Source organism: Diceros bicornis, chromosome 34 (assembly GCF_020826845.1).
Source record: "Diceros bicornis minor isolate mBicDic1 chromosome 34, mDicBic1.mat.cur, whole genome shotgun sequence".
Classification (NCBI taxonomy): domain Eukaryota; kingdom Metazoa; phylum Chordata; class Mammalia; order Perissodactyla; family Rhinocerotidae; genus Diceros; species Diceros bicornis.
In genome coordinates this window covers 31,372,048-31,384,742 of record NC_080773.1, presented here as the reverse complement: position 1 = coordinate 31,384,742, position 12,695 = coordinate 31,372,048, and the positions used below count along the sequence as shown (strand labels likewise).

General features: G+C 44.8%; 1 protein-coding gene across 3 annotated transcripts; it reads left to right on the top strand.

The window, feature by feature from the left end:
• Positions 1-725: 725 nt before the first annotated feature.
• Positions 726-12,162, top strand: LOC131397359 (T-cell-interacting, activating receptor on myeloid cells protein 1-like). Of its 3 annotated transcripts, none has more exons than XM_058530158.1 (10): positions 726-852; positions 6,379-6,414; positions 6,549-6,839; positions 7,163-7,459; positions 8,849-8,884; positions 9,018-9,308; positions 9,640-9,936; positions 11,158-11,287; positions 11,486-11,522; positions 11,683-12,159. In XM_058530158.1, exons 1-9 carry the CDS (start codon positions 819-821, stop codon positions 11,490-11,492), a joined length of 1,419 nt encoding a protein of 472 aa, XP_058386141.1. In that variant the 5' UTR covers positions 726-818; the 3' UTR covers positions 11,493-11,522; positions 11,683-12,159. The 3 variants fall into 3 exon arrangements, with proteins under 3 accessions (XP_058386141.1, XP_058386142.1, XP_058386143.1); XM_058530160.1 differs by having other exon boundaries at positions 813-852; positions 6,526-6,839; positions 11,683-12,162; XM_058530159.1 differs by lacking the exon at positions 6,379-6,414 and having other exon boundaries at positions 11,683-12,160.
• The last annotated feature ends 533 nt before the right edge of the window (positions 12,163-12,695 follow it).

Below are 12,695 nucleotides of genomic sequence, written 5' to 3'. Positions count from 1 at the left end.
ACGTCAAAGTTATGATTTAAACTTTGTCTTCTGAGACTCCAGAAGGTTCTGCCATCGGGGCTGGCAATGTAGCAAGAATACACCAACGTGACCATCATGGAAAAAGAAACCCCAGCTAAGGCTTCAGTTTCCTGGTTCTGCGATGTTTTGTGATCATGGTGGTAGCTTCTGACCCAAGAGAGAAAGCCCATCCATGCAGCCCTGAGAAAGCAGAGAAAACTGGGGCTCATGCCTGGGGTCTGGGGATCCTTCCTGCCTGAGATACGTGTCCTCTTTTTAATGCTATATATATTGCTGCCACATTGTATCTCTGTCCTGTAACACACAATAGATCCATCAGCATTAGCATTCTGGGTTCTATGAGTCTTATTTAGCAATTGAACTCTGACTGCCACAGTTAAGCAAAGGGACCATTAGGCAACATCCTTAGTTCTTAGCCAGGAGGCAATGTTTAGCAACCTGAATGTTTGCCCAGGGTTTCCAAAATTCTCAACAGCGAAGTGCCTTCATCACCTCAGTAGGAATCCTTCAGACCCAAGCCTTACGGATTTGAGGGGTCACCTGTTTGATGCTTGAAATTTGACTAAAGTGAGGATTTTCTGTGAGGCAAGTTCTTAAAAATTGGCACGGGAGGAACATGTCGCAATCAGCAGCAACATGTTTCCGGAAAGTGGCTGTGGGAGGAGGGAACTGGAAGATCAGAGAAAAGTCATTGCTGCCCACAGTCTGGAGTCGGGAGTGATGCTGTGACCATTCCAGCTTTTCTCCCTCCTGTGGACAGCAAAACTGAAGGACACTGGACAGGCGGACATGCTACTATGATCCGTCGACTCCTTTCCCTCCTCTGTTTCAGTAAGTCTCATGGGGCAGAACATGGGGACCACAGAAAATAACGTAATTGGTGAGTGGTTTGGATTGGGGATGAAAGAGAAAGAGTAACGTCAACTTTGGTTTATTGAGTGCATATTACGTAACAGAAATCTTGCAGCATATACGTGACCTCTAAACAGTGCCTTCCAAATTTCAGTTACTCTTGTTCCAACGTCATGATTTTTGCTGAATGTCTCTACCACCTGTACTTTATTGGCTTAATGTCTTTCTTAATAACGACTCAGGTTTTTTGCTTAAATAAAAGTATTTAAGATAGAAACTTTGTATCAATAGTATGAATAAAAATCCAGTGTCCCATCATAGGTAACAATAAAGTAAATGCAGGGAGAGGAAACAGTGTTAGGATATTCTAACTATAGACTGTTCCTTGTCAGGCTTCTGAACCTGAAACTTGCTATTTCTTTGCTACAAAGGCAATTAGCCATGATTGAGATATATGAGAGGCTAGCTTCAAATAGGTTTTCTTGTTGATGTCATCAAAGGCACTATGTGAGTGTTTATTGCATGTTGTCTTGTAATGCTTGAATCATCCTTACTTCCACCTAAAACCATCACACATCACCCCAATGGGATGTATTCCACCTTTGGAAAATACCACCCTGATCCTTCAAAAAACAAATCCAAAAACCCTCCAAGAAACAATTAGGTCCACAATTAGGTTTATAGATTAGAAATCTAATCTGAGTTTGCAAAGCAAAGTGACTTGCCTCAGATTGAGGAAGTGGTACGCAAGGAAGCCAAATTTGACCCCACACCTTCCCTGCTCTGAAAGTGCTGTTTACACTCAATCATGATGTTAAATTAAGAGGGACATGTATGTGGAGTCCTTGGTATGGAATCACCTAGGAGTGTTTGAAAGGACTTCGGTTTGGAAAAAGCTTGAGGAGGGAAAGACAAGTGGTTCAGAATGTCACTATGGAACTAGAAGGCAACTCCAACAAATTGGTTTTCAGATACCAATAAAGCTTGACATCCTCAGAAAATCAGGGGAGGAGCACTGGCCTTGGCGTGATCATTTGTGCTTGGCTTTCTCCTATCGCCACAATTCTCTGATCCCAAGACTGTAGGCTTCCCCATGGAGCGATCCTTACATCAGAGGCTTGTCTTAGGAAGACACATCTAGTTGTGTCTTCAGAGGGAATTGTAGGCATGCAGTGAATACAGTATACTTTCTGGAGACTCAGCTCCTGCACACACTATTTGTGGGGCCATAGTCATGTGTTTGGGAAACACATGTCAGTATTTAAAAGTCCCCTCAGCTTTCAGGGTTAGCTTCACTATTAGGTTCAAGTAGGCATGATGTGAAGCACATAGTCCATGCTCAATAAATGATATTTTTTATGTTGAGTATTCCTTTTGTCATTCATTCTCCTCCTATTTGGCTAGGCACTGATTCCACTGGCAATTCCTTCCAGAGATCTTTCCTAGATGCACGTACGAAACATTTCATTCCTTTTTACGGCTGAATAGTATTCCACTTAGGTATCCATGTATCTATACATTCTATTTACGTATAGACCACATTTTGTTTGTCCACCCATCTGTTGATGGTCTCCTGCACTGTTTCCACCTTTCAGCTATTCATTATATTTCTCTCTTCCACGAGAAGGTTAACCTTTCCCTTTCCATTTTGTCTTTGAGAGACAGTGAGTCTTGCTTAATGGACTTCCTGTTTCTCCCCAAGCAATGAGGCCTCTGAGCAGGCTTCCTGCTTTTAGTCAGGTATGTCCTGCTGAAGACAGAGATGAAATCAGATGAGATGTTCTGGGGCCTGAGAGTGTATGGTAAATCCCACATGACCCAAGGGAGTGTGGGGCCATTGTCTACCAAGCTCCACAAAGCCCTCAACCCCTTTCAGCTAACAGAGCACAAGAGGCATTTGAAGCGGTCCCTGTCCTCCCTCAAAGGTGTTTGAGATCCAAGTGTCTTAAGGAGTGCAGGAGGGGGTAAACAGAGAAGGGGCCAGGATGGCAAAGACCCTGAATTCCCACAGACCCCATAATGTCCCATGAGTCAAGAGAGAGCACCTCCTAACTTTTGAATCCTAATCACAATTCTCTCGTGAGTTGTTCCACAACATCAAGAATTTATTTATTTTCCTTAATTTTATTTTAAGTCACATTACACTCCCACTTTCTCTGGGCATCCCATACAATCTACAGACTTTCTAAGTTCCTAAGATTTTACAATCTCTTGCAGAGAAGCACTTGAATTCTCACCCTTCACTTTGCTCTTTGCCAGGACATGAGGCTGATATTTACTGATAATCTTCCACCTGTTCTGCAGAGTGGCACCAACTTTGCCCACTCAGCATGATCCATTATAAGGGGAGAGGCTCAGTGCTGTGTGTTCCACTTCCCCTTTGCCAAGCAGGGCAATAGAGACAAAGATCCAGGCTCTCAGGACTTTGATGCTCAGAGACCAGGCTCTCTATCCAGAGTTCAGGGTCATGCTGCTTCCTAGGTGTGACTCCTAGTGGGTTCAGGTGTCCACAGGTGTCTGCTCTCTCAAACTTTTTCCTTTTCCGTTCTCTGTGGATTCACTGACTGTAAGACGGAGTTTTCTTTTCACTACCTTAAACACATCTATTCAATTCCTCTTTCATTATGGTAAAATATACATAAATAATATTTGTCCTTTAAACCAGTTGTAATGCGGAGTTCAGCAGCATTAAATACATTCACAGTGCTGTGCAACCATCACTCAAAACTTTTTCATCACTCCCAGCATAAACTCTATCCTCATTAACCAATAACCCATTTTCTCTCTCTCTCCCCAGCCCCTGGTAACCTCTATTCTACTCTCTGTCTCCATGAATTTGCCTATTCTAGGTACTTTGTGCAAGCGAAGTCATACAATATTTGTCCTTTTGTGTGGCTAGCTTCACTTAGCATAATGTTTTCAAGGTCCATCCATGCTGTAGCGTGTGTCAGAATTCCATTCCTTTTTATGGCTGAATAGTTTTCCATTGTATGTATAGACCATGTTTTGTTCATTCATTCATCCTTTGATGGACACTTGGATCTCTTCACATTTTGGCTATTTATTATACTTTTCTTTTTCAAAAAGTGAAATGTAGTATTTTTGATCAGTCCATGAATTCTAGCACAAACACCTGGTAACTTCTCCTTTTTACTAAGACACAAAACTGTTTAGTTCACACAGCAGAAAAAGAGGAAATCTCTTAGAAACACAAGCCTAACCAACATCTGTTGAGTTAGAACAATCTCTTTCTTACAATATTGTTCATAAATAGGATTGATGTTAATTTTATTTATTTATTTTTACTTTTTATTTTTTTATGAGGAGATCAGCCCTGTGCTAACATCTGCCAATCTTCCTGTTCTTTTTGCTGAGGAAGACTGGCCCTGAGCTAACATCCATGCCCATCTTCCTCCACCCTACACGGGGCGCCGCCACAGCCTGGCTTACCAAGCAGTGCGTGGGTGCGCACCCGGGATCCGAACCAGTGAACCCGGGCTGCCGCAGCAGAGCACGCGCACTTAACCGCTTGCGCCACCGGGCTGGTCCCAGATGTTAATTTTAAAGAGATCTCTGCACTCAGTCAAAATGTATCTACCACATTTGAGCATTAATGGGCAGGATGGTTGTGAATGCTCAGAGATGTACATAATCACTTCCATTTGGAAGTTTCCTTCTAATCCAGTTGACTTTGAATATCTATGTTGCAGTCTTGAGAAATGTTTTTCCAGGTTCAGATACAGCAGTGGTTCTCCACCTTGGCTGAATACTTGTGGGGGAGATTTTGAAAGTTTGGGGCCTGAGCCCCATCCCAAGCGATTCTGATTCAAAGCTTTTGCAGTTTAGTCTGTGTACCGGAATTTTCAACAGCCCGCTCCCTGACCAGGGGAGAACAATGAGTAGCCAAGATTAAGAAACAATTGGGTTGGAGTATCCTGCAAATGCACCTGAATTTGAGACAGGGGAGGATTGTATGTTGTCTCCTTTCTGGAATAACCATTTGGATTTGTGTGTGTGTGTGTGTGGAAGATCAGCCCTGAGCTAACATCCATGCCAATCCTCCTCTTTTTGCTGAGGAAGACTGGCCCTGAGCTAACATCTGTGCCTATCTTCCTCCACTTTATGTGGGACGCCGCCACAGCATGGCCTGACAAGCCGTGCATCAGCGCACGCCCGGCATCCGAACCCAGGCCGCCAGCAGCAGAGCGCATGCGCTTAACTGCTACGCCAGGGTGCCGGCCCCGCCATTTGGATTTTTTGAGGCTTGTTTCAGGGCATAAAGCAGTAACCTTTGTCCTGTCTGGAGTATCAAAAGATGAAAAGAGATAATGGCAAAGATTGGATCAGAAAACTTTCAGAGTAAAGGCTGAGGTTGACTGAAGTGGCTCTTCCACTGATAGGACTTGCTCCATCTTTAAGTCAACCTTACTCACCAAGTTTATGTTGGTAATTATGGTGAGCTTTGGAAAAGGAATTAACCTAGTGAGAGAAACATGGGGAGTTATGGAGAGGTTGCATCCTTTTATCCTGGCAAAATCTCTCAATCATGCTTAAATGGGGGCATCTCAGCAGTCAGTCAATGTGCATTTGTAGAGGTCCTACTACGTGCCAGGACCTGCACAGTCACTGGGGATGCTGAGGTGAGTAGCATAGGATCCCTGCCTTCCAGGTGCTTGCAGGAAGTGACATCTGGTGTCTCCCGTGGTATGTGTTATGTAAACTTCTACGAACTCTGTTAAGAAATTACAACCAAATGGTTCTGTCTTAATTCATGTCACTCAAGGCACCAAGAAGCCTTTCTTATGGTGTTTATTCTATCACAGATGAGAATTTCAGGAGATGCTCAGGCCTACTTAAGGCCTTAGAACATCAGAGGTGGGTGAGGGCCACATTCATGTCCCTGGCTTCCCCAATCTCCCTCATGGTTCATGCCTCCGACCCAAGACTGAGAGATCTAGAAACTATTACACAGGTTCTAATAGAAATCTAAGTCCAAGAGTGGTTCAGGAGAGAATATGACAATAGGAGGATTTGTGGAATTTGGTGGAACCAAGAAAGGCCCTGTGGAGAGCCAACCTCAGTGGCCTAGTGGTTAAGTTCAGCATGCTCCACTTTGGAGGCACAGGTTTAGTTCCCCAGCGCAGACCTACATTTCCCGTCTGTCAGTGGCCATGCAGTGGTAGTGGTTCACATACAAAAAGAGGAAGAATGGCAACAGATGTTAACTCGGGGCGAATCTTCCTCAGCAAAAATAAAAAAAAAGATAAAGTTCCTGGAGACTTGGGAGATGACAGCAGCACAGCAAAACCTCTGTGAGAAATGATGGAGGAGCTGAGGACAGCGATGAAGCCAGAGTCCAGCATGGAGACATGAAAACTTCCAAATGCAGGACCTCCAGGTGTTCCTTCTCAGCAAGAGCCCCTGGGATGGTTCCTCAGGTATCAGAGCAGGTGACGCTGTGGGCTTCAGGCAGGTGCATATGTGTCATGGACCTTTCTCTTGCAGGGCTGTGTGTTGGCCAAGGAAACATAAGAGGAGATGGTGAGCGTTTCTTTAATTAAACCCTTCTTGATCCTTCATCCCCAAAGGCCCCATTTTCCTTTCCCTTCTGTAAATGGGCTTCCTGAGAGCAGGTGAGTAAATCAAATCCAGCCCTGGACTCTGCTTCCTTCCAGGGTCACTTCCCAAGCCCTCTCTCAGTGCCTGGCCCAGCTCAGTGGTACCTGCCAAGAGTAACGTGACACTGCGATGCTGGACGCCTACCAAGGGTGTAAACTTTGTTCTCAGAAAGCGAGGAACTCCTTTGGAGTCCTTGCAGTCACCTGATTCCACAGTGGTTCTGGGTGAATTTCACCTCACTGATCTAAAAACCAGTAATGCTGGAGAGTACACCTGTGAATACTACAGAAGAGGGAGCCCACACACAAGTTCTCGGCCCAGTGATGTCCTTCTACTGCTGGTGACAGGTGAGCAGGGGTTCTCAGAATGGCACATGGTCTTTCAGTTACAGAGGTGAGGGAGGAACCAGAGGAAGAGAGGGGGCAGGGGCTTTCATATTCAGTGCCGTTGGGGAGGGAGATGGAGAAAGACAGGAACAGAGTTGATTACCTTGGCTTTATCCAAGGCTTGTAGGAGGGATAATCTCATTCCCAGAGTCAGAGTAGAAAGAGGGTGAGAAGAGCTATCTGTCATTCCCCACACTCCATGGGAACCCCCTGCCAGGAGAGCATGGATGAGTGGGGGACCCCAGGCTTCTCCTCATGACCTCGGAGCCTTCTTTCTCTTACAGGAAATTTACCTAAACCTTCCCTCCAAACCCACCGAAGGGGTATGGTGACTGAGGGAGAAAAGGTGACCCTACAGTGCCAGAAACCAGATTTTGGGATTGTCCCTGTAATGTTTGCTCTACTGAAGGCAGGATCTTCAATGCCCATCCAGCTCCGGAGTCCAGCAGGGAAGGAGACAGACTTCTCCCTACAGAGTGTGACAGTCAATGACACAGGGAAGTACAGTTGTGTGTACTACCAGACAAGGGCTCCTTTCTGGGCCTCAGAACCCAGCAATCATGTTGAGGTCCAGGTGACAGGTAAGGTTTGGCATGATTTTGAAGAATTTATTTTTCGCTAAATAAGAGATTGTTGATTCTCTTTCCTGATTCTCATTTCTACGTCACTTGCACTATCGTCTCATTTTAACATCTTTCATTTCCTAATTTCTGCTCCTTTGCCTTTTTTTGTTCTGCATTCTTGAATAATTTCTCAAGCTGTTCTTCAAACTTATCAATCCTTCTGTCAGCAGAATTCCTTCTATTGTCCCTGCATCTGTCAAAGTGTTGGTTTATCTTGGCAATAGTGATTTCATTCCCAACAACTCCTTTTTTTCTCAGAATGTGGTGTTCCTAGAGCCTCCTGGTTTAGGGTGGTGGATGCAATATCTTTTCCTATAACACGGCACTTACTGTTAGAATTCTTCTGAGATTATCTTGTTATGAAAACACATAACAGCAAAGATTGGATCAGAAACCTTTAAGGACTAAGGCTAAGGATGTCCAGCCAGCACTTTCCCATGATAGGGCTTCCTCTGTCTCAGCCAACTCTTTACCCCACCAAATGGATGTGGGTCATTATGGTGTGAGGTTGGGATGGGTCAACCCGGTGGGAGGAAGAAAGGAAGATGTTGTAAGGTTGCATCTTTTCACATGCTGGTAAAATCTCTCAATCATGCTTAAATGGGGGCATCTCAGCAGTAGGTCAGTGGGCATTTGTAGAGGTCCTTCTATGTGCCAGGACCTGCACAGACACTGGGGATGCTGAGGTGAACAGCACAGAATCCATGCCTTCCAGGTGCTCACAGGGAGTGACATCTTGTGTCTCCCATGGTATGAGTTACATAAGCTTCTTTGAACTCTTTTATGAAAGTACAACCAAATGGTTCTGTCTTAATTCATGTCACTGAAGGCACCACAGAGCCTTTCTTATAGTGGTTCTTCTATCGCAGATGAGACTTTTGGGAGATGCTCAGGCTTAATTAGGGCCTTAGAACATCACAGGTAGGTGAGGGCCACACTCACATCCCAGTTTCCCCAGTCTCCCTCATGGTTCATGCCTCCTACCCCTGGGGTCGGGGGGGTGCTATTAGAAACTATAACACAGGTTCTAATAGAAATATAAGGTTAAGAATTGTTCAGGATAGAAGCTGAGAATAGGAGGATTTGTGGAATTTGGTGGAACCAGGAAAGGTCTTGGAGCCTTGGTAGGTGACAGTAGCACAGGAGAACCTCTGTGAGAAACGATGGAGGAGCTGAGGGCAGAGATGAAGTCAGAGTCCAGTATGGAGACAATGAGAAATCCCAGATGCATAACCTCCAGGCGTCCCTTCTCAGCAAGATTCCCTGGAATGGTCCCTCATGGATCAGGGCATGTTATGGTGTGGGCTCCTGGCAGGTGGGTATGTCTCATGGACCATTCTTTTCTAGGGCGGCATGTTGGCCAAGGAAACATAAGAGGAGATGGTGAGTGTTTCTTCAATTAAACCCTCCTTGATCCTTCATCCCCAAAGGCCCCATTTTCCTTTCCCTTCTGTAAATGGGCTTCCTGAGAGCAGGTGAGTGAATCAAATCCAGCCTGGACTCTGCTTCCTTCCAGGGTCACTTCCCAAGCCCTCTCTCAGTGCCTGGCCCAGCTCGGTGGCACCTGCCAAGAGTAACGTGACTCTGCAATGCTGGACTCCTACCAAGGGTGTAAACTTTGCTCTCAGAAAGGAAGGAATTGCTTTGGAGTCCGTGCAGTCACCTGATTCTGCAGAGGGCCTGGGTGAATTTCACCTCACTGATCTAAGAAACAGTAATGCTGGAGAATACACCTGTGAATACTACAGAACAGGGAGCCCCCACACAAGGTCACAGCCCAGTGATGTTCTTCTACTGCTGGTGACAGGTGAGGAGGGGCCCTCAGAATGGCACATGGTCTTCCTAGGGACAGGAGATGAGGGAGGAACCAGAGGAAGAGAGGGGGCGGGGGGGGGGTCTTATCTCCAGTGTAGTTGGGGAGGGCGAGATGGAGAAGGACAGGAACAGAGTTGATTACGTTGGCTTTATCCAGGGCTGAGAGGAAGGAGAATCTCATTCTTGGCATCAGAGCAGAAAGAGAGTGTGATGCAGTATCTGTCATCCCCCACAGTCCACGAGAACCCCCAACCAGAAGAACATAGGCGAGTGGGGGACCCCAGGCTTCTCCCCATGACCAAGGAACCTCCCTTCTCTTACAGGAAATTTTCCTAAACCTTCCCTCCAAACCCATCAAAGGGGTAAGGTGATTGAAGGAGAAAAGGTGACCCTGCAGTGCCGGAAGCCGGAGACTGTGACTGGGACTAAAATGTTTGCTCTACTGAAGGCAGGATCTTCAATGCCCATCCAGCTCCAGGGTCCAGCAGAGGAGGAGACAAAATTTTCCCTTCAGAATGTCACGGTCAACGACACTGGGAAGTATAGCTGTGTGTACTACCAGACAAGGGTTCCTTTCTGGACCTCACACCCCAGTGATCACCTTGCAATCTGGGTGACAGGTAGAGTTTTACATGATTTTGAAGAATTTTTTTAAAATTTAAATAAGAGATGGTTGATCTGTCATCCTCCGATTCTCACTTCTACATCACTTGCACTATCATCTGTTTTAACATCTTTCATTTCCTAATTTCTACTCTTTTGCCTTTTTTGTTTCTGCATTCTTGGATAATTTCTCAAGCTGTTCTTCAAACTTATCAATCCTGCCATCCTCAGAATTCCTTCTACCACTCTCTGCATCTCTCCAAGTGTTGGTTTATCTTGGTGATAGTGATTTAATTCCCAACAACTCTCTTGTTCTCCGAACTTGGCGTTCCCACAGCCTCCTGCTTTAGGGTGATGGATGTAATAACTTTTCATATCTCACGGCACTTACTGTGAAAATTCTTCTGACGTTATCTTGTTTCCTGCCAGAATTTTGCCCAACTGGATGCCACACATTCTATGTTTTCAGCTTTGCACATTTTCCTTTATTCTGTTGAGTTCCCATGTAATCAGTGAATGTTTTATAGTTAGAAATAGAAGTCTACGTGATCAGTACTGTGAGGTGGAGAGGGTGTCCTGATCATGGCGGTGTCATTATATATTTCTCCCTCTGGATTTTGTCTTCAGGGAAAATTGTTGTTGATGGGTTCAGAGATGAACTTTGTGCTAATTGGGATGTGTGAGGTGGGATCATAGAAATGCAGGCTTCTCTCCAGGAACCAGGGCCAATGCCAAGCTTGAGCCCTTCTTGAGTGAAGTTGAAATGAAATGCACAGTGGTCCAGATGCTTAGCTCCTAAGCTCAAATTTTCTTAAGCTTGTTGCCTCATAAAATTTTGTGCTATGAGGAGAGATGCAAATGCAGCCACTGAATTATTTCAGTGTTCTGTGGGGCATCTTTGGTTTTTTGAGTAGCTCCTAAGATGAATTCCTAATATATGGAGGGAGAAGGGAAAAAGGAAACATGAGAAGGTGGAAATGAGATAAAGTGCAAATAAATGAAAGAAGAGAGATAAGGTGGAGGAATACAAAGAGATGAAGATTAAGAAAGAACCACTACAGCTCTCATAAAATCCCACATCTTGTTCTCAGTGATTAAAACTTCAGTGAAGGTAGTGCAGACCACTGACAGGAAATACAAGTGGGCGTGTGAGAATCTCATTTGGCAGATCCATTTGAGAAGGAGGGATACTGTTTTACAACTGGTGCTGACCCTCTTCTCTCTTTCCTTTTCCCCAGATGCCACATTAAGAGATTACACCATGGGGAACCTCATCCGACTGGGTCTGGCTGCCTTAATTATGGTTATTATGGGGGCTCTCCTGGTTGAAGCCTGGTGTTGCCAGAAGGAGTCTCCACAGGGATCCAGGTAAAACAACTGAACACTTCTTTTTTTCATGGTCTGTTATAGAGATGGGGGTCTTTAAACACCATACTTTACCTTGGGAACTTATGTTTCACAATATGGCCACAAAGGGCGTTTTAGGTGGGGTTTTTCTTCACCATGTGTGACTGTTCTGTTCATTGTGGGAACATTTAGTATCTCTTTTCATTTCCCTTTAAACAGCAGTTGAATCCCCAATCACTGTGAAAGAAGCAAAAAGGCAGGTATTACCATACCTCTTTAAACATCCCTGGATACGGAGGACGGGGAGAGGGGTGGTGTTTTTCTTGTTTGAGAACCTGTGTTTGGAGGCTGTGAGAAGTAATATCCCACCTCTTCCTCACTTCTTTGACCTTAAGTCTGTCCTTCTCTACCCACAGGCCTCTCAGCTGCCGGAGTGGGGAAGATGAGTTCTTGATCGAGCTGGACCTGCTGATTCTTAACATTTTCAGCTCTACTGAGAGCCACTCCAGGATGAGAGGGTGGCTTTCTTCTCCCTGTACTGTTCACTTGGGGCAGACAACAGGACCGAGCATAAAGACTCACCTAATATGCTTTGAATGACTTGAAAAAATACTTAGAACTTCAGAGTCAGGCTGGGTGGCAAGTTCGGTTGCATCTGCAGGAAGCGTTCTTCCCTTGAAAAGTGGAGAAAACACTGCTTCCTATATACTTATTATTTCTTCCCCTCCATTCTCTCTATTTTGTTCTGGACTAGCAATTAGTCAAATATTAAAATTTATGTATTCATCATACATGTCTTTTAAATTTTATTTCATATGTTTCCAACATTTTACCTAATTTTGGGAGAATTCCACTCTATTCCATGGCATCCATTTGCTCTTGAGTTGTACCCAGTATTTCTGGTGCAGGTGTAAAATGCCATCCACTATATTTTTACCTTCAAGATCTGTGGCTGTTTCTTGTTAATAATCTTGTTCTTTTTCATAAATACTCATTCTCATTTTAGAAGTATTATCTCATCTCTTACAACTCATGAGATATGCTTTTCAAAACCAAGTTCTGGTTGTAATAGAAACAATTCTCTCAGACTTGAGTTCTTTGTTTCATCTGCTTCCTTTCACTGTGTTGGCTTTCATCAGACCACGGATGAGTCTTGTTTCTTCTCTCATCATTAGAGTTAAGATCCTCCTTTCATGGCTGCTGCAGTTGTGTGTAAGATTCGGTGAGGGCAGCCTGTCTTGTCCTCTGCACTCTTCAGGGTGCTGGTGGGGAAGGCTGGGCTGCATATCTTGTGACTGTCATTCTCACTGTGGAGCTCCTGGTAGCCTCAGATACCAGGAGAATTTTCTATCCCTTCCACTCAATTAGTAAAACTCATGGTTCCTACTGAGAATAGACCCCTTTGGCTGCTACCTGGTCAAGAGCCATC